Genomic DNA, 19,873 nt, shown 5'->3' with positions numbered 1-19,873 from the left:
CGATTCAGCTACATCAGTGCAGTGTGAAAGCAGCCTTAGACAATATGTAAACAAATGGATGTGACTGTGTACCAATAAAACTTTATTTACAAAAACAGGGAGCAGACTAAGTTTGCACAGCAAACTGTAGTTTGCCAACCCTGACACACAGCATTAAAAAGATGAGTATATTAAGGTTAAGAGTTAATAAAATTAATAACTTACTGCTTCATCAACGACATGCTTCTCAGTAGCATTGATATCTGTCATCATTCTTCTATCTGAATGATGGATGCTCCTGAGCATCTATCAAGAGGATCCATGCTTACTGCTCTTCATTGTGTAACCCTCTGCTCTGATGCTATTCTCAGCATCTGAGCCCTGGATTCTAGAGTTTATCCTGCCTCGAGAACGTCCCATAAATTATCTCTACCCTCTTTTCAAACTCAGCTCTTTTTGACTTCTCCTTCTTGATCTCAAACATGCTTACATGTGTCCCGTCTTTAAATGATAAAAGCCTTCCTTTGACCCTCTCCTCCACTCACACCCAGTCTGTGCTTAGGCTCTATTTCCTTTGCATGGCAGCAGTCTCCTAGTCGTACATTTTGTTCTTAGCATTCTCTTTGCTAGGACTTTTGTAATGTTTGATACCAGCGATCCCTGATTGCTTCTTGAAGTTTTTGAAGCTCTCAATTGGCTCCAAAATTTAATTTTCCTGGGCTTCTATTTACCATTCTGATGGTTCTTTCACCCGGTTTTCTTCCATTCATCTCTTAAATGTTGGTCTTTCTTGGTTTTGCTTCTTATTTTCTTATTTTCATTGTTTCATTTTCTTAATTTTCATTGTTCTTTGTATGATCCATGGGTTACCTCTTCTGCTTTCATGATTTCAGCTCCCATGTCTTTGCTGGTGACTCCCAAAGTTGTATCTAGACTAAGCGTTTCTCCTGAGCTTTAGAACATGCTTCCAGTCCCCTATCAGACATCTCAATTTGGAGCTCCAGCAGCTACTTCATATGTATCATGTCTAAAATAGTTTATTTCTCTTTTGAAACCCACTTTCCTCCTTATTTCAGTAAAAAGCATTTACTGGGCCCCAAACTAGAAATCTGGAATTATTTAAGATTCCTTTTCCCTTCACCTCTAATATCTGTGTGCTCACCTGCATATCCCCATAGCTGTACCTCCTAAATTTCTTTCTGCTACATTCATTATCTCCCTGTCTTCACTGCCTTTTCGTGAGTTCAGCTTCCTCTCTCTGGCTCTCAGCTGGGCTTTCTAATGTACCCTTGTCCTGTCTTCTAGTATATCTTTCCAGGCAAAGGTGATTCTTCCTTATCTGCCTCTTCTTACCTTGCAGATATTATTTAGTAGTCACTGGGTAATGTGGTTGCCTGTAAAAGCAAAATCTTATTGGTACTTTTCTGCTAAAAGACTCCCAGGGGCTCCCCTTGGTCCAAAGGGTGAAGTTGAAACTCTTTAATGCCAGGTGTGAGATCTCTCACTGGCCATCCCCTGGCTCTTTAGTTAAGTTCCTCCCCTCCGTCTGCCCACATATACCCAGCCCCCAGACCACCACAGTTCTCCAGGGACACATCCATCACCTCTTACGGCTGCACTCTTTGCACATTTGCTAAAAATGTCCTCACTCCCCTCCCATGTCACAGTTGACTTAAGGGTCCCACTCCACTCTTTCCTCCCCATGGAGTCTTTCCTAATACCCCACCATACTCTCACAGTACACTGCATGGATAACAGCATTTACAGACATTTATTTTGGGTGCCTACTTTGTTCAGATCATTTGCAATCATTATAATAACCTGAAAGGTAGTAATTATTGCTCCCATTTTAAAGATGAGGGCCCGAGTCCAAGATATATAATATTAAATGATTTGTCTGAAGTTACACATCTAGACGGGGGCTGAGCTGGGCTCTGGACCTGGGCTCTTTCTGTCCTATCAGTCTGTATCTCTTTACTCTTCTAGGGATTTCTTTACTATCTGAACATGTATTCATCTCCTCTGATCAGCAATACATTTCCACATCACCAGTTCAATAAATAAAGGAATAGAAGAATTTGTGACTGACACAGAGTTTCAGGTATAAAGCAGTCCCATGATATAATCTCAGAAAACAGTGTTAGAACTTCGTGATTTGTCTTTTTCAAAGAACTGTTTATTTAGATCTTGGGTAAAGTATTTTGGTTCTTGTACATTTTGGTCAACAAATGTTTACTGTGTGCAGTGTTCTCCGAAGCCCTGCCCAGGAAACAGACATTGGTATGATTGTTTCCATCCTCAGAGAGCTTTGGTATGGTAGGAATTTATGACAGACACACAGCTGATGTGGACAGGCAGTAAGAATAAAGTGCCTCAGGTTTTTAAGCAGAGGAAGGTCACATGAGACTGCATTCAAATGGGACCAGGAAAGACTTCCTGATGGATGAGTAGGATTCCAATAAAGGGAGATATTTATTTTAAACTTCCTATCTTCCTATTCAGGGGATAGGAAGTTTAAAATAAATATAAAGTAAGAAAGAAGTCTGGTTTGGTCCATTTATAATTCAGATCAATTATTGATACCCTTTAGTCTTGGAGTTAAGAGCAGTGATGGAGTATCAATTTTAAAAATTCTGTTTATTGTACAATAAACAAATGCATAAAACAAATGTGGGGCTTAATGATTAATGAGCGTGGATTTTAAGTAAGGAACAGGGTGGGTTTGTCTTTGCGTTTGTTGCATGGGATTTCCTAGGCACTGGGTATCACATGCGGTCCTCTGCAGGACGGGTGTGGCCTGTAAGAGAATTCCCGCAGTTTTCTTGTCCTGACAAGGTCATCTTGTCTGTTGAAGTAATTTTCTTAAGTCCACACTGCGCCAGGGTGGCTTTGCTTCTGTTCCTTAGGACATGGTCTTTGGTTGCCTCAGCTAACTTTTTGACAGTGCTCACTTTTTCTGAATTCTCGGCAGCCCCTCTTGGACACTATAGACATTTTTTTCCCCCTGAGGTACACCTGGAATAGTAGCTAATATGTAGATGTGGATGGTGAACGTGTTACAAAGATTTACTCTCTTATAAACTCAGGTCAAATCATAGTAATTTAATGCCTGCATGATCTGTGAAAGCTTTGATGAGCATAGTGGAATTCTTTCTTCTTCTACTGTTCCCTCTCATTCTGCCACTTACATGACAGGTGTGTTATTAGCACCCATCAAAATTAAAATCCAAGTGAAGTAGGCTTTTCGATATAGTATTTCAAAAAATACACTTATGTTATTGCCTTCAGATGGTATATAGCAGGAGTCCCCAACCCCCCTGGGCCGCACAGCAGGAGGTGAGTGGCAGGCAAGCGAGCGAAGCTTCATCTGTAGTTACAACCTCTCCCCATCGCTCGCATTACCGCCTGAGCTCCGCTTCCTGTCAGATCAGCGGCGGCATTAGATTCTCATAGGAGCTCGAACACTACTGTGAACTGCACGTGCGAGGGATCTAGGTTGCGTGCTCCTTATGAGAATCTAATGCCTGATGATCTGAGGTGGAGCTGAGGTGGTGATGCTAGCACTGGGGAGCAGCTGCAAATACAGATCATTAGCAGAGAGGTTTGACTGTACAGAGACCATAATAAATCAATTGCTTGCAGACTCATATCAAAACGCTATCAGTGAGTGGCAAGTGAAAACAAGCTCAGGGCCCCCACTGATTCTGCATTATGGTGAGTTATATAATTATTTCATTATATGTTACAATGTAATAATAATAGAAATAAAGTGCACAATAAATGTAATGTGATTGAATCATCCCAAAACCATCCGTGGAAAAATTATCTTGTATGAAACCGGTCCCTGGTGCCACAAAGGTTGGGAACCACTGGTGTATAGAATAAGTGTCCGCATGTTTGGGACATTGTGCTAGGAGTGATAACAAAAAAGATTAACATAAAGTTTAGCTTTCCTGGGAGTTTGTAATTTTAAAAAATGACAGTGGTACTGGAAAACGGATAAAATTCAGAAGAGGATACAGAAGAGAATTCAATAGAAAAAATAAATACATTGGGTAAATGTATTTATATGTCAATGTGTGAAAATATGACATTTAATTTTCTTTGAAGGAAAGATACTTATTTTTTTTTGAATTTTATTTTATTTTTTTTTATACAGCAGGTTCTTATTAGTCATCAGTTTTATACACATCAGTGTATACATGTCCATCCCAATCTCCCAATTCATCACAGCACCACCACCACCCCCTGCTGCTTTACCCCCTTGGTGTCCATACATTTGTTCTCTACGTCTGTGTCTCAATTTCTGCCCTGCAAACTGGTTCATCTATACCATTTTTCTAGGTTCCACATATATGCGTTAATATACGATATTTGTTTTTCTCTTTCTGGCTTACTTCACTCTATATGACAGTCTCTAGATTCATCCCTATCTCTACAAATGACCCAATTTCGTTCCTCTTTATGGTTGAGTAATATTCCATTGTATATATGTGCCACAACTTCTTTATCCATTTGTCTGTCTTTGGGCATTTAGCTTGCTTCCATGAACTGGCTATTGTAAATAGTGCTGCAATGAACATTGGCGTGCATGTGTCTTTTTGAATGATGGTTTTCTCTGGGTATAGGCCCAGTAATGGGATTGCTGGGTCATATGGTAATTCTATTTTTAGTTTTTTAAGGAACCTCCATAGTGTTCGCCATAGTGTCTGTATCAATTTACATTCCCATCAATAGTGCAAGAGGGTTCCCTTTTCTCCACACCCTCTCCAGCATTTGTTGTTTGTAGATTTTCTGATGATGCCCATTCTAACTGCTGTGAGGTGATACCTCATTGTACTTTTGATTTGCATTTCTCTAATAATTAGTGATGTTGAGCAGCTTTTCATGTGCTTCTTGGCCATCTGTATCTCTTCTTTGGAGAAATGTCTATGTAGGTCTTCTCCCCATTTATGGATTGGGTTGTTTGGTTTTTTAATATTGAGCTGCATGAGCTGTTTATATATTTTGGAGATTAATCCTTTGTTGATTCGTTTGCAAATATTTTCTCCCATTCTGAGAGTTGTCTTTTCGTCTTATTTGTACTTTCCTTTGCTTTGCAAAAGCTTTTAAGTTTCATTAGGTCCCATTTGTTTATTTTTGTTTTTATTTCCATTACTCTAGGAGGTAGGTCAAAAAAGATCTTGCTGTGATTTATGTCAAAGAGTGTTGTTCCTTTGTTTTCCTCTAAATAAGAGTTTTATAGTGTCCGGTCTTACATTTAGTTCTTTAATCCATTTTGAGTTTATTTTTGTGTTTGGTGTTAGGGAGTGTTCTAATTTCATTCTCTTACATGTAGCTGTCCAGTTTTCCCAGCACCACTTATTGAAGAGGCTGTCTTTTCTCCATTGTATATCCTTGCCTCCTTTGTCATAGATTAGTTGACCATAGGTGCGTGGGTTTATCTCTGGGCTTTCTATCCTGTTCCATTGATCTATGTTTCTTTTTTTGTGCCAGTACCATATTGTCTCATTACTGTAGCTTTGTAGTATAGTCTGAAGTCAGGGAGCCTGATTCCTCCAGCTCCATTTTTTTCCCCTCAAGACTGCTTTGGCTATTCGGGGTCTTTTGTGTCTCCATGCAAATTTTAAGATTTTTTGTTCTCGTTCTGTAAAAAATGCCATTGGTAATTTGATAGGGATTGCATTGAATCTGTAGATTCCTTTGGGTAGTATAGTCATTTTCACAATATTGATTCTTCCAAACCAAGAACATGGTATATCTCTCCACCTGTTGGTATCATCTTTAATTTCTTTCATCAGTGTCTTATAGTTTTCTGCATACAGGTCTTTTGTCTCCCTAGGTAGGTTTATTCCTAGGTATTTTATTCTTTTTGTTGCAATGGTAAATGGGAGTGTTTACTTAATATCTCTTTCAGATTTTTTATCATTAGTGTATAGGAATGCAAGAGATTTCTGTGCATTAATTTTGTATCCTGCAACTTTACCAAATTCATTGATTAGCTTTAGTAGTTTTCTGGTGGCATCTTTAGGATTCTCTGTGTATAGTATCATGTCATGTGCAAACAGTGACAGTTTTACTTCTTCTTTTCCTATTTGTATTCCTTTTGTTTCTTTTTCTTCTCTGATTGCCGTGGCTAGGACTTCCAAAACTATGTTGAATAATAGTGGTGAGAGTGGACATCCTTGTCTTGTTCCTGATCTTAGAGGAAATGGTTTCGGTTTTTCGCCATTGAGAATGATGTTTGCTGTGGGTTTGTCGTATATGGCCTTTATTATGTTGAGGTAGGTTCCCTCTATGCCCACTTTCTGGAGAGTTTTTATCATAAATGGGTGTTGAATTTTGTCAAAAGCTTTTTCTGCATCTATTGAGATGATCATATGGTTTTTATTCTTCAATTTGTTAATATGGTGTATCACATTGATTTGCATATATTGAAGAATCCTTGCATCCCTGGGGTAAATCCCACTTGATCATGGTGTATGATCCTTTTAATGTGTTGTTGGATTCTGTTTGCTAGTATTTTGTTGAGGATTTTTGCATCTATATTCATGAGTGGTATTGGTCTCTAATTTTCTTTTTTTGTAGTATCTTTGTCTGGTTTTGGTATCAGGATGTTGGTGGCCTCATAGAATGAGTTTGGGAGTGTTCCTTTCTCTGCAATTTTTTGGAAGAGTTTGAGAAGGTTGGGTGTTAGCTCTTCTCTAAATATTTGATAGCATTCACCAGTGAAGCCATCTGGTCCTGGACTTTTGTTTGTTGGAAGATTTTTAATCACAGTTTCAATTTCATTACTTGTGATTGGTCTGTTCATATTTTCTATTTCTTCCTGGTTCAGTCTTGGAAGGTTATACCTTTCTAAGAATATGTCCATTTCTTCCAGGTTGTCCATTTTATTGGCATAGAGTTGATTGTAGTAGTCTCTTAGGATGCTTTGTATTTCTGCTGTGTCTGTTGTAACTTCTCCTTTTTCATTTCTAATTTTATTGATTTGAGTCCTCTCCCTCTTTTTCTTGATGAGTCTGGCTAATGGCTTATCAATTTTGTTTATCTTCTCAAAGAACCAGCTTTTAGTTTTATTGATCTTTGCTATTGTTTTCTTTGTTTCTATTTCATTTGTTTCTGCTCTGATCTTTATGATTTCTTTCCTTCTGCTAACTTTGGGTTTTGTTCGTTCTTCTTTCTCTAGTTCCTTTAGGTGTATGGTTAAATTGTTTATTTGAGATTTTTCTTGTTTCTTGAGGAAGGCTTGTATTGCTATAAACTTCCCTCTTAGAACTGCTTTTACTGCATCCCATAGGTTTTGGATCATCGTGTTTTCATTGTCATTTGTCTCTAGGTATTTTTTGATTTCCTCTTTGATTTCTTCACTGATCTCTTGGTTATTTAGTAACGTATTGTTTAGCCTCCATGTGTTTGTGTTTTTTACATATTTTTCCCTGTAATTGATTTCTAGTCTCATAGTGTTGTGGTCAGAAAAGATGTTTGATATGATTTCAATTTTCTTAAATTTACTGAGGATTGATTTGGGACCCAAGATGTGATCCATCCTGGAGAATGTTCCATGCGCACTTGAGAAGAAAGTGTAATCTGCTGTTTTTAGATGGAATGTCCTATAAATATCAATTAAATCTATCTGGTCTATTGTGTCATTTAAAGCTTGTGTTTCCTTATTTATTTTCTGTTTGGATGATCTGTCCATTGGTGTAAATGAGGTGTTAAAGTCCCCCACTATTATTGTGTTACTGTCGATTTCCTCTTTTATAGCTGTTAGCAGTTGCCTTATGTATGGAGGTGCTCCTATATTGGGTGCATATATATTTATAATTGTTATATCTTCTTCCTGGATTGATCCCTTGATCATTATGTAGTGTCCTTCCTTGTGTCTTGTAACATTCTTTATTTTAAAGTCTATTTTATCTAATATGAGTATTGCTACTCCAGCTTTCTTTTGATTTCCATTTGCATGGAATATCTTTTTCCATCCCCTCACTTTCAGTCTGTATGTGTCCCTAGGTCTGAAGTGGGTCTCTTGTAGATAACATATATATGGGTCTTGTTTTTCTATCCATTTAGCCAGTCTGTGTCTTTTGGTTGGGGCATTTAATCCATTTACATTCAAGGTTATTATCAATATGTATGTTCCTATTAGCATTTTCTTAATTGTTTTGGGTTTGTTTTCGTAGGTCCTTGTCTTTTCTTGTGTTTCCCACTTAGAGAAGTTCCTTTAGCATTTGTTGTAGAGCTTGTTTGGTGGTGCTGAATTCTCTTAGCTTTTGCTTGCCTGTAAAGCTTTTGATTTCTGCATCGAATCTGAATGAGATCCTTGCCAGGTAGAGTAATCTTGGTTGTAGGTTCTTCCCTTTCATCACTTTAAGTATATCATGCCACTCCCTTCTGGCTTGTAGAGTTTCTCCTGAGAAATCAGCTGTTAACCTTATGGGAGTTCCCTTGTATGTTATTTGTCGTTTTTCCCTTGCTGCTTTCAGTAATTTTTCTTTGTCTTTAATTTTTGCCAATTTGATTACTATGTGTCTCGGCATGTTTCTCCTTGGGCTTTTCCTGTATGGGACTCGCTGCACTTCCTGGACTTGGGTGGCTATTTCCTTTCCCATGTTAAGGAAGTTTTTGACTATAATCTCTTCAAATATTTTCTCTGGTCCTTTCTCTCTCTCTTCTCCTTCTGGGACCCCTCTAATGCAAATGTTGTTGTGTTTAATGTTGTCCCAGAGGTCTCTTAGGCTGTCTTCATTTCTTTTCATTCTTTTTTCTTTATTCTCTTCTGCAGCAGTGAATTCCACCATTCTGTCTTCCAGGTCACTTATCCATTCTTCTGCCTCAGTTATTCCACTATTGATTCCTTCTAGTGTATTTGTCATTTCAGTTATTGTATTGTTCATCTCTGTTTGTTTATTTTTCAATTTTTCTAGGTCTTTGTTAAATATTTCTTACATCTTCTCGATCTTTGCCTCCATTCTTTTTCCGAGGTCCTGGATCATCTTCACTATCATTATTCTGAATTCTTTTTCTGGAAGGTTGCCTATCTCCACTTCATTTAGTTGTTTTTTGGGATATTTTCTTGTTTCTTCATCTGGCACATAGCCTCTGCCTTTTCATCTTGTCTGTCTTTCTGTGAATGTGGTTTTTGTTCCACAGGTTGCAGGATTGTAATTCTTCTTGCTTCTGCTGTCTGCCCTCTGGTGGGTGAGGCTATCTAAGAGGCTTGTGCAAGTTTCCTGATGGGAGGGACTGGTGGTGGGTAGAGCTGGCTCTTGCTCTGGTGGGCAGAGCTCAGTAAAACTTTAATCCGCTGACTGCTGATGGGTGGGGCTGGGTTCCCTCCCTGTTGGTTGTTTGGCCTGAGGCAACCCAACACTGGAGCCTAGCCGGGCTCTTTGGTGGGGCTAATGGCAGACTCTGGGAGGGCTCACACCAAGGAGTACTTCCCAGAACTTCTGCTGCCAGTGTCCTTGTCCTCATGGTGAGCCACAGCCACCCCCCTGCCTCTGCAGGAGACCCTCCAACACTAGCAGATAGGTCTGGTTCAGTCTTCTATGGGGGTCACTGCTCCTTCCCCTGGGTCTCAATGCATACACTACTTTGTGTGTGCCCTCTAAGAGTGGAGTCTCTGTTTCCCCCAGTCCTGTTGAAGTCCTGCAATCCAGTCCCGCTAGCCTTCCAAGTCTGATTCTCTAGGAATTCCTCCGCCCATTGCCGGACCCCCAGGTTGGGAAGCCCGACGTGGGGTCAGAACATTCGCTCCAGTGGGTGGACTTCTGTGGTATAAGTGTTTTCCAGTTTGTGAGTCACCCACCCAGCAGTTATGGGATTTGATTTTATTGTGATTGCACCCCTCCTACCATCTCATTGTGGCTTGTCCTTTGTCTTTGAATGTGAGGTATCTTTTTTGGTGAGTTCCAGTGTCTTCCTGTCGATGATTGTTCAGCAGTTAGTTTTGATTCCCATGCTCTCGCAAGAGGGAGTGAGAGCACATCCTTCTGCTCCACCATCTTGAACCAATCTCTCTGACATTTAATTTTTGAAAATCTTTTTAGCTGTTGTCAATGCAATTTTGGACTCATAAACTCAACAGGTTTAAATGTTTAAAATCTGAAATGAAATTTTTTTATGCAATCATTAGTGTCATTGACTGAAATCTTCTATTTTCATAGATTTGATCCAGGCTACCAATGAGACCAATGTTAATATTCCTCAGATGGCGGACACGCTCTTTGAGCGGGCAACAAACAGTAGCTGGGTGGTTGTATTTAAAGCTTTAGTCACTACGCATCATCTCATGGTGCATGGAAATGAGGTAAACCATGTAAACCTAACTTTTCTTTTTTTGGCAGGGGAGGGAGCCTGGTGATGACTTAAGTTTCTTAAGCTTTCACTAATTAGGAGAAAAATAAGAGGAAGTATATGGTTCAAAGTCATCTGGAGTACAATTTTAATCTACTGTTTAGCTGTTTTTCAGAAATATGTTGTTAGACATTTTGTTAGAGATATCAAAGTGTTAAATCTGTATATACCATGTAAACGTGTTAATGGACAAAAATATTAGGAGAAAGGCACAACAAAATTATTTTCCCATTGGGAAGTAATTCTTTGTGCCTCTGTGTGAAAATCGCTTTCATAAAAATGTTTGATTTTGGAAAATATTGACTAAACTAAAAATTAGCCATTTTATATGGGATACCTACCGAATCCTATTAAATTGCAGTGTTTCTGTTATATACAGAAATGAAAGATCACACAATTTAATTCTATTTCAGTGAGTATGATCAGTTTTTGTTCCCCCTCAGAGAAAGCCCGCAGACTAGGAAACTTTATACTGAGTAAAAAATATCACAGTGAGAATTTATATTTTTAGAAAATTCCCTTTAGTATCAGAACTTGTTTAAAGTAGTGATTTCAGAATATTGATGTTTAGTTCTGACTTTTGTTTTTCAGAGATTTATTCAGTATTTGGCCTCTAGAAATACACTATTCAATCTCAGCAATTTTTTGGACAAAAGTGGATCTCATGGTGAGAATATTATGTTTTATAATTTTCTTGCTAATGTTTTTGATGCAGAATTTTTTGATTTTTGAAGTGAGGTTATTAATTAAAAGTCAGTGTTAACTGATAGCTCCATTGGATATACAAGAAAACAAATGTAAACGTAACTAGATAGTTACTTTATATTAGCTTTAAAATATTTAATTGTTATGCAGCTCAGCATATGAATTATACATTAATTCTATTTCTTGTCTTTTTCAGTGTTTACCTTAAAAAGTAACAGTGGGTAGGTTAGATCCACAATTGTTTGTTAATGAAGGTGTAAGAGGCAATGAAATGAAAAAGTACTTTCCCAATTGAAAATAATCCAGTTTTAAATGTTTTTTTGTAAATTAATAGAATTTGTACTGCAGTCATTTTTTGTTCATTCAGCATATTTACTGGTTGTCTATTACGTATAAGGCAAGCACACCAAGCAAGTGGATAGTTCTCAGACAGCTACATGTATTAAATCTGAAACAGTGAACAAAAATGCAAGGAAAAATCAGAAAAGACATTCTGTACAAAGATGGTAGCATATCTAAATTGAATAGTGTTGGAATGTCTCATGCCAAAAGTATTTTTGCCTGAAGTAGGATTTTAAATGAGGCCTGTCTGGTACACTTATTGACCTCATCTTAGAATTATTTACATTTGAGGAGTTTAAAAAAAATTGGAACTAGCAAAGCACAGTTGAAGGTATTTTATTAATTAGTTTTATCTCCTCTGCCCCTCCCCCCAGGTTATGATATGTCTACCTTCATAAGGCGCTATAGTAGATATTTGAATGAAAAGGCTTTCTCTTACAGACAGATGGCATTTGATTTTGCCAGAGTGAAGAAAGGGTATGTTTTTTCTTTCTCATATTTATTTGAGCAGAAGAAGTCTTTGAGACATACTTGATTTATCTTAACTAAGTTAATTGCCAACTAGTTTTGATCATGAAGGCCCAGTTTATAATAACCTAAAAAAAAAACTCAGTAATATTATGCAAGTTAGCCTTGTGGTTGCAATGTTACTTATTTATATTTTCATGCAGAAAATCTGATTTGTTGCTCAGAGTTGACATGGTACAACATTTTATTTTGTTAAAATCAACTCAAAATTCTTGAACAGTTATATACCTTCAAATAATTTTAAATGGAGAGAATTTAAACAAGTTTCATTTAAAAGAACATGGCTGTAGTCGACAATAGTTATTTCAATGTGTTGATTGAGGTGAAACTGAACTGTATGTATGTGTGGAGATCTGTCACAAATCTGGAGGACAGATAATACTGTCCTACTATTATACATGCACACACACAAACACGTGAAAACACACCATATTTGAACTAATTATTAATACTAACCATTGATTAGGAAAATCTCATTGATACAGACTCCTTGCATGTTTAATTCATAATTGCTATTTATTTCCCTCTAAGTAGATGTTTGAATTTAATCAAAAGTGTTCAGCTATAAATCTGTGCAAATCTTGTATCCATTCCTAATTTGAAATAATGGCAACATATTGTACAAAGTTTAATATTTTAGTCTCAAGAATTCACACAAAGAGATATAACTCTGTTTTCTGATAGCTGACCTAAACTTAGCTTTGAACTACTTTTTTTTTATCATGGTAGTGAAAAATATAAACTTGCCTATTCAAAATAAACTAGTTTCTTGTGGGTGAACATTTTATAAAATGAAGGTTTGACTTCATCCCCATCTCATTAGAGATGATTCTAGTTCCTGTGCCTCCCTCTGACTTCTGACATGGCCCTGGGCAGCTGTGGCTGATGTTCCGAGCTGGATTGTGACCTCTCCACAATATGTCCACAGCCTTCTTAGAAACTTCTGCACCGCTGAGTGGGCACATAAGGGCACTTGGGGATGCTTTCCCTACCGTTGAGGTGGGAGAGACCGAAAGCTGCCATTATCAGCGCGGTCACGTCACCTGGGCGTTTTCCTCAGCTGTTTCATTCCTGCTGCCCCTTGACCATCTCTGGATACAGGAGCTCCCTAAGAGGCCTGTGGGTGGGTGCAGGCTTCAGTGCCCCCTACGATGCACCCTTCAGTGCTAACCTCCAGTCACGTTCTCTACAGCTGGTTAAACTCAGCTCTTTTTGACCAAACTGCATATCAGAATGCCTTTTTCTTCGCTTGATGGTTAATAGTGTAAATTCTGCTCCCAGTCCTACAGGTTTTGAAGACTTCCGAGACATGTTTTCTCTCTCTGTCTCTCAAAAAGAAACAAACTGGGGTTTAGGAAACCTAGATTTTTAATACTAGTATTTCTGTTATAGATTTAGAAAAATCCATTCATAAATTCAGCTGGCCTCTTTTATCCAGACCACATTGCTTTCTTCCTGAGGGCAGTGCATAGAAGGCACGGCCTGTGTGGTTAAGGAATGCAAGTGGGTAAGAAGGAGTATAGAGAAGGGACCCAACCAAAGCCTCTTCACATCTCAGAATCATCCCAGGAGATTAACAAGGAAATAGGAGGAAAACAGTTTGGAACAATGCATGGGGTCTCAAATTTTCCACATACAAGTAAGCTTTACCTTTTTGGTGTTTTTTAAATTGTAGAGCTGATGGTGTCATGAGGACGATGGCTCCTGAGAAACTACTGAAGAGTATGCCCGTACTACAGGGACAGATTGATGCGCTGCTGGAATTTGATGTACGTATCTCACCAGAACATGCTTGTTACACAGTCATGCTGCCTTTTATTTGAAGGTGGGCTACAGATAAAGAATTTCCTCAGGAAACAGATTTAGGTCTCCCTCATATAGTTGAATTAGACGAACACTTAGTTTAGGCTGTCCGTGAGGGATAGAGGATTTTGGTTGTCCAGATTGTCAGAGAAGTTTACAGGTGTTTACTTCAGCCATGGAAAACTACGAGTGGTGCATTCTTGGATCCCCATGTTCAGAGCAGGATGGGGGCCTCCTGTTGTGTTTGACAGAATAAAGTAGCTGCAAAACGTACGTTCAGGCAGCTAAATACCCCAGCCTGCTATTAGAAACTATTTTATACAGTCTGTTTAAATGGCACCATCCATGGAAGAGAATTATTTTTGTTTTGTCATGGTCCTTCTTCCTGCCAATACTAACGTGGCTTGTCTCTTAAAACCAAACCTGTATCTTGACTGTGATGGTGGATACACTAACTTACACGTGAGATAAGATTATGTAGAACTAAACATACACACAACAGGTGAAACGGGAAATCTGAGTAAGATGGGTGGATTGTATTGATATCAGTATCCTGGTTGTGATACTGTACTATAATTTTGCAAGATGTTACCTCTGGGAGAAACTGGTAAGTAGTACATGGGAATCTCTATAGTTTTTACAGTTTCATGTGGATTTGCAGTTATTTCAAACTAAAAATTTTAATTAATGAAAAATATCTGATTCGTGAAAATAAAATGTTCTGCCATGTAGGAAGATTCTTAACTCACATTGTTAGCTTTCCTCTGTGTTGGTGGTTGCCTAAAACAAAGATTTTCCTCAAATGTTAGTAACTAAAATCTCTGTTAAGATTATGGTTTCGTCTATCCTAGTCACAACACCCAACTCCTGTGAAATTTCATTTAAAGCAGCAAACCATCTTACTGTTTTTTGACAGATTTTACAGTAAGGACATCACTAGGTATATATGGAATTGCTTCTCTTAACTTTTTTTCTTATTATTCATTTTTCTTTGCTTTCCTTACCCTCAATGTTGGTACTGTCTTACTTAAAGGAGAAAAGAAGTCAGAAAAGGAAAAAGAGCAGAGCATGAGGAGTTGTGAGCAAGGATTGGGAAATGGAGAGAAATTATTCTTCTTTGTGCTAGTGATGAGAGTATTTGGTGGGTGGGTGAATACTATGAGTCTCCAGAATTATTTTAGGGGTAGCCGGCTAAGGTATGTTTTCCCTATGCTAGGCTTCCTCTCTGAGTCACTGCAGGCCCCTGGAGCCTGAACCCTTCCACAGAGATCATTACACAGGGGAAGGAGAAGAATGTAATATGGCATAGTAAAAGCAACAAGAGTCCAGGTGTTCAAAAGTTGGATTTGATTTATCTGTGGATCATTAATCAAATAGAATGTATATATATATATCTTATAATTGATAGGACTAACTTCATTGACTTAAATTGAAGCAAAAAAATAGGCAATCCAGTTTTTAATATTGGTAGTGTTACTCAAAGAGTTATACAGCATTTGGTGAATATGAATGAATTTCTTAATAATCATTTGAGACTTCTTAACATGCTCTGAGAAAAATTGTCATTTGATGATCTGCAGTTAACTTATGAAATTTTCATCTGTTTCTAGGTACATCCAAATGAACTAACAAATGGTGTCATAAATGCTGCATTTATGCTTCTTTTCAAGGACCTTATCAAACTTTTTGCTTGCTACAACGATGGAGTTATTAATTTACTTGGTAGGTGGAACTACTGAATGGTGTCTATGAAGAGAGACTGTATCAGAATGCAAAGATTTGGATGCTGCAGACTTCATAAAAATATAAATACATGGCTCATTCAGGTCACATTTCTCTGTGTGTTCTTATGTCGAGATTAAGTGCAGGGAATGGAAAGCATTCTAGGTATTTTCAGCAGAAAGAGATTTCATACAGGGATTTTTTTTTTTTTTAAACATCTTTATTGAAGTATAATTGCTTTACAATGGTGTGTTAGTTTCTGCTTTATAACAAAGTGAATCAGTTATACATATACATATGTTCCCATATCTCTTCCCTCTTGCATCTCCCTCCCTCCCACCCTCCGTATCCCACCCCTCTAGGTGGTCACAAAGCACCGAGCTGATCTCCCTGTGCTATGCGGCTGCTTCCCACTAGCTATCTATTTTACATTTGGTAGTGTATATATGTCCTTGACACTCTCTCACCCTGTCACATCTCACCCCTCCCCCTCCCCATATCCTCAAGTCCGTTCTCTAGTAGGTCTGTGTCTTTATTCCCGTCTTGCCACTAGGTTCTTCATGACCTTTTTTTTTTTTTCCCTTAGATTCCATATATATGTGTTAGCATACTGTATTTCTTTTTCTCTTTCTGACTTACTTCACTCTGTATGACAGACTCTAACTCCATCCACCTCATTACAAATACCTCCATTTCATTTCTTACAGGGATTTTGATGCTTACAAAATTTTGAAATGACCGAAGGAGCAGGTTCTAGGCTTTGCCTCTTGGAATAAGTCCCATAATGATACATAACTGTTCCACTGTGCTGACAACTACCTCTGATGCCTCCCCTGGAGGAGCTCCTATTTTGATGTAGTTCCATACATGTCACCATCTTTCCTTCGCCATAAAGTGAAAATCAGATAGATGCACTGCTTGACGTTTGGCCTACAGTAAAAGATTTCTTTCTACTGACAAGGTCACCCCTTTCTGGGATATAATGATTCAGCAAACCACTTCCACCTAGTGCCAGTCTGAGAAAACATCTCTAAACCAAGCTTGAGTTATTCTTTTCCCTCTGTCAGCTGGTCATAGGGATCTCCACAGAGGCTATAGGCATGATTGGAGGGAGAAGTAGCCGTCCAGAAGATGTAGGTGCGCTGGGAGTATGAGCCACCTGTTCATACAACCTACATGGGTATTCAGGTACTGCTCAAGGCTGATCACTTATATTACCACCTCCATTTGATGATGGAGTATATTCTTGCACTTGTCTAGCTTTATGGTTTGGTGTATAAGATATCGCTTGAGGTCTTATGATCACTTGATATTCTCTGGTCAGAACTTCAGTCTCTAGAAGCAAGCCTAGAGCAATTTTTCCAAAGGAGATCAGTTACTATCTGAAAAAGAAATGGCCCTGCTCCAAAGCGCTAGAGGCTTCTCTTGTATTTTCCTATTGGCATGTGCCAGAGCCGTTCTGCAGCATTTGGATCTGCTGTAGACACTTGCAGTGCCTTTAGCTCTGCAGGAACAAAGGCCCGAGTGGCTCCAGGTTGGAGCAGTTGCAGAGTCTTCCTTGATCTGGGCCCTGCTTCCACCTGACACCGTACACCGATACTCCGTTCAGAGCAGCACATACACATGTTGTCTATGTTACCTCCGAAACCAAAAAGAGCTCAGCAAAACGTTCGCCTGCATTTTCGTTACAGGGAGTGCAAGGTGAAGCAATGTGTCTTTCAGATGGAGGGGACCTTTGGACCTGCAGAAACTTCATTGATGTAGCAGTTTCCTGGGCTTTCATAGATTCTCTCTCCTTCCCTTTGACCTGCCTGTGACTTATTAGGCACCTAGCATACCTGAAATTCTTTCCCACCAGCTACAGTCAACCTGATGTCATCAAATGATATCCAGTGGCATTATGACAACCAGAGAGGTTAATATACTTGAAATAAGACAGTGACCATGTACCGGCATCCCTGCCAGATGAAAGAAAACTACTTCTGATGGGCTGTGTTTACTGGGGTAGATAGAAAAGAACTTGCTAGTTTGATAGATGCTTATCACATGTCAGCAACTATGTTGATTTTATGCTGGAAAGGAGGACACATCTGGATCTCTGCAAGTAAGAATCATCACCTGATTAAGTTTCCGGTAACCTACAGTTCATCTCTAAGATTCACTCATCTTTTGCACAAACCAGATATGCAAGTTAACTGGGAATATGATGGAATTGCTACCCTGTATCTTTGTAGAGATCAAGAAACTGATGTGGGGATCCTGCTAGGTTTAAAGTATTTCTGTGTATTTCAAAGTATTTCATCTATGTATTCATGAAACTGGGGAAATAACCACTGATAGTTTCATGCATCCACTGGATCTAATTTTTTTTAATCTCCTAATCCCCAGAAAGCCTCCACTCAGATTGGTAGAAAATATAGTGACATTTTGGATCCCCAGAGACTAGCATCGGCTTAGAGTCTGTGTCCCTGAAAATTCTGCGTATGTCCCTTTCCCATGTGTGTAGTCACTCTGGTAAATGTCCCTTTGCAGAAGAGTAGGAATAGATGCTTTTAGCTGTGTTTCAAGGCTCCTACATAAGAATATCTGGAGGGCTTATTAAAATTGAGGTTGCTGAATACTAACCCAGAGTTTCTAATTCAGTAGGTCTGGGGTAGGGCCTGAGAATTTGCGTATCTAGTGAGGGCCTGGATGGTGCTGGGTCTGGGGGACTACAGTTCGGGAACCACTGTGTTAGATCCACTTCCGGATGTTCAGGCCAGCATTTTTTTTTTTTTAACATCTTTATTGGAGTATAATTGCTTTACAATGGTGTGTTAGTTTCTGCTTTATAACAAAGTGAATCAGCTATACATATACATATATCTTCATATCTCCTCCCTCTTGCGTCTCCCTCCCACCCTCCCTATCCCACCCCTCTAGGTGGTCACAAAGCACCGAGCTGATCTCCCTGTGCTATGCAGCTGCTTCCCACTAGCTATCTGTTTTACATTTGGTAGTGTATATATGTCCATGCCACTCTCTCACTTCGTCCCAGCTTACCCTTCCCGCTCCCTGTGTCCTCACGTCCATTCTCTACATCTGCATCTTTATTCCTGTCCTGCCCCTTTTTTTTTTTTTTAGATTCCATATGTATGTGTTAGCGTACAGTATTTGTTTTTCTCTTTCTGACTTACTTCACTCTGTATGACAGACTCTAGGTCCATCCACCTCACTACAAATAACTCAATTTCATTTCTTTTTATGGCTGAGTAATATTCCATTGTATATATGTGCCACATCTTTATCCATTCATCGGTCGATCGACACTTAGGTTGCTTCCATGTCCTGGCTACAGGCCAGCATTTTGAATCGGTGCTTCTTGGCATGTTCACCCAAATTGATGAATTATCAGTGACATCACAAAAACGAATGTAATGGTCCTTCTTTACTGCTCAGAACCTTTAGAATTTATTTGAATTCTCTAGATTTTTATCTATTAGGATTGCCCGATTCAGGAGGAAAAAAATACAGGACATCTCGTTCAATTTGTATTCAGATCAACAGGAGTAACTTTTTTAGTATTAGTAAGTCCCATGGAATATCTGGGACCTACTTATGCTAAAAATTATTTTTTACAATTTAAATTTAACTCAGTGTCTTGTATTTTATCTGGCATCCCGACTGCCAACATGAATTTGCACAGTATTGCACTTCTTTTAGCAGTATGTTTTTTTCCTCTTGAGTCAGGCTTTGTACTTGTCTCCCGAGAACATGCTGGATTGCTGGGTTCTAAATCTCATTCTAGGTATTGAAGCAGTTGGCAAGGGGAAGGGAGTAAGAAGTAGAGGGACGGAGCACGAGGAGAATTTTTATTCCCTCGTGGAAGGTGGGTTGATTACAGGATCTCCAAGCAACGCAGGACCAGCTTCTTCAGACTGAGAAAGAAAAGCTTTTTCCAACAAGCGTAGCTCATTTTGGTTTGAATCTACCCAAGTACTTTCCTTTCCAGTTTTCTTTTTCAATAAGAGTCCTAACTTTCACAAAGGAGACCATGTTGAAGCTGGAAATTTAACTTGCGCACATACATTATAATTCAGCAACTCACAAGATTAGACTCTGTGACTTTAGCGATCACAGCCCTGTGTCTGTAAGGATAAGATTATTTTAGGGCAGCTTGGAGTACCACAGTCTGACTGGAGCCTTGAGCCAGTCATTTTAAATCCTGTGTTGTCATTTTCCTTTTGAAGCTCTCCAGTGGAGTCGGGAGCAGCCGTCCACCCCACAGTTCCATCTGCCTTGTTCTCATCATGGTCTATCCCAGCAGCTGCTTGTTCTGATAAGCTTCGTTCTAGGTGCTTATTTCAGAAAACCACAGGTCATAATTTAAGTAATTATTTTGCTCCTGTGCAACACAGATTCCGAGAATCCCATTCTCCACTAGTTGCAGGTG

At 38.9% G+C, this 19,873-nt stretch overlaps 1 protein-coding gene across 25 annotated transcripts in view; it reads left to right on the top strand.

The window, feature by feature from the left end:
* SNAP91 (synaptosome associated protein 91) overlaps positions 1-19,873 on the top strand; it is a 159,025-nt gene that overhangs the window by 41,035 nt on the left and 98,117 nt on the right. For all 25 annotated transcript variants that reach the window (XM_061207596.1, XM_061207595.1, XM_061207592.1 and 22 more), the window contains exons 2-6: positions 10,152-10,294; positions 10,933-11,008; positions 11,763-11,865; positions 13,592-13,685; positions 15,330-15,441. In XM_061207596.1, the coding sequence (XP_061063579.1) occupies positions 10,152-10,294; positions 10,933-11,008; positions 11,763-11,865; positions 13,592-13,685; positions 15,330-15,441 (528 nt within the window). The remainder of the gene's footprint in view (positions 1-10,151; positions 10,295-10,932; positions 11,009-11,762; positions 11,866-13,591; positions 13,686-15,329; positions 15,442-19,873) is intronic.

This window comes from Eubalaena glacialis, chromosome 12 (assembly GCF_028564815.1).
Source record: "Eubalaena glacialis isolate mEubGla1 chromosome 12, mEubGla1.1.hap2.+ XY, whole genome shotgun sequence".
Lineage (NCBI taxonomy): Eukaryota > Metazoa > Chordata > Mammalia > Artiodactyla > Balaenidae > Eubalaena > Eubalaena glacialis.
Note: the sequence above shows the minus strand (reverse complement) of the source record. Positions and strands in the feature narration are given on the sequence as shown.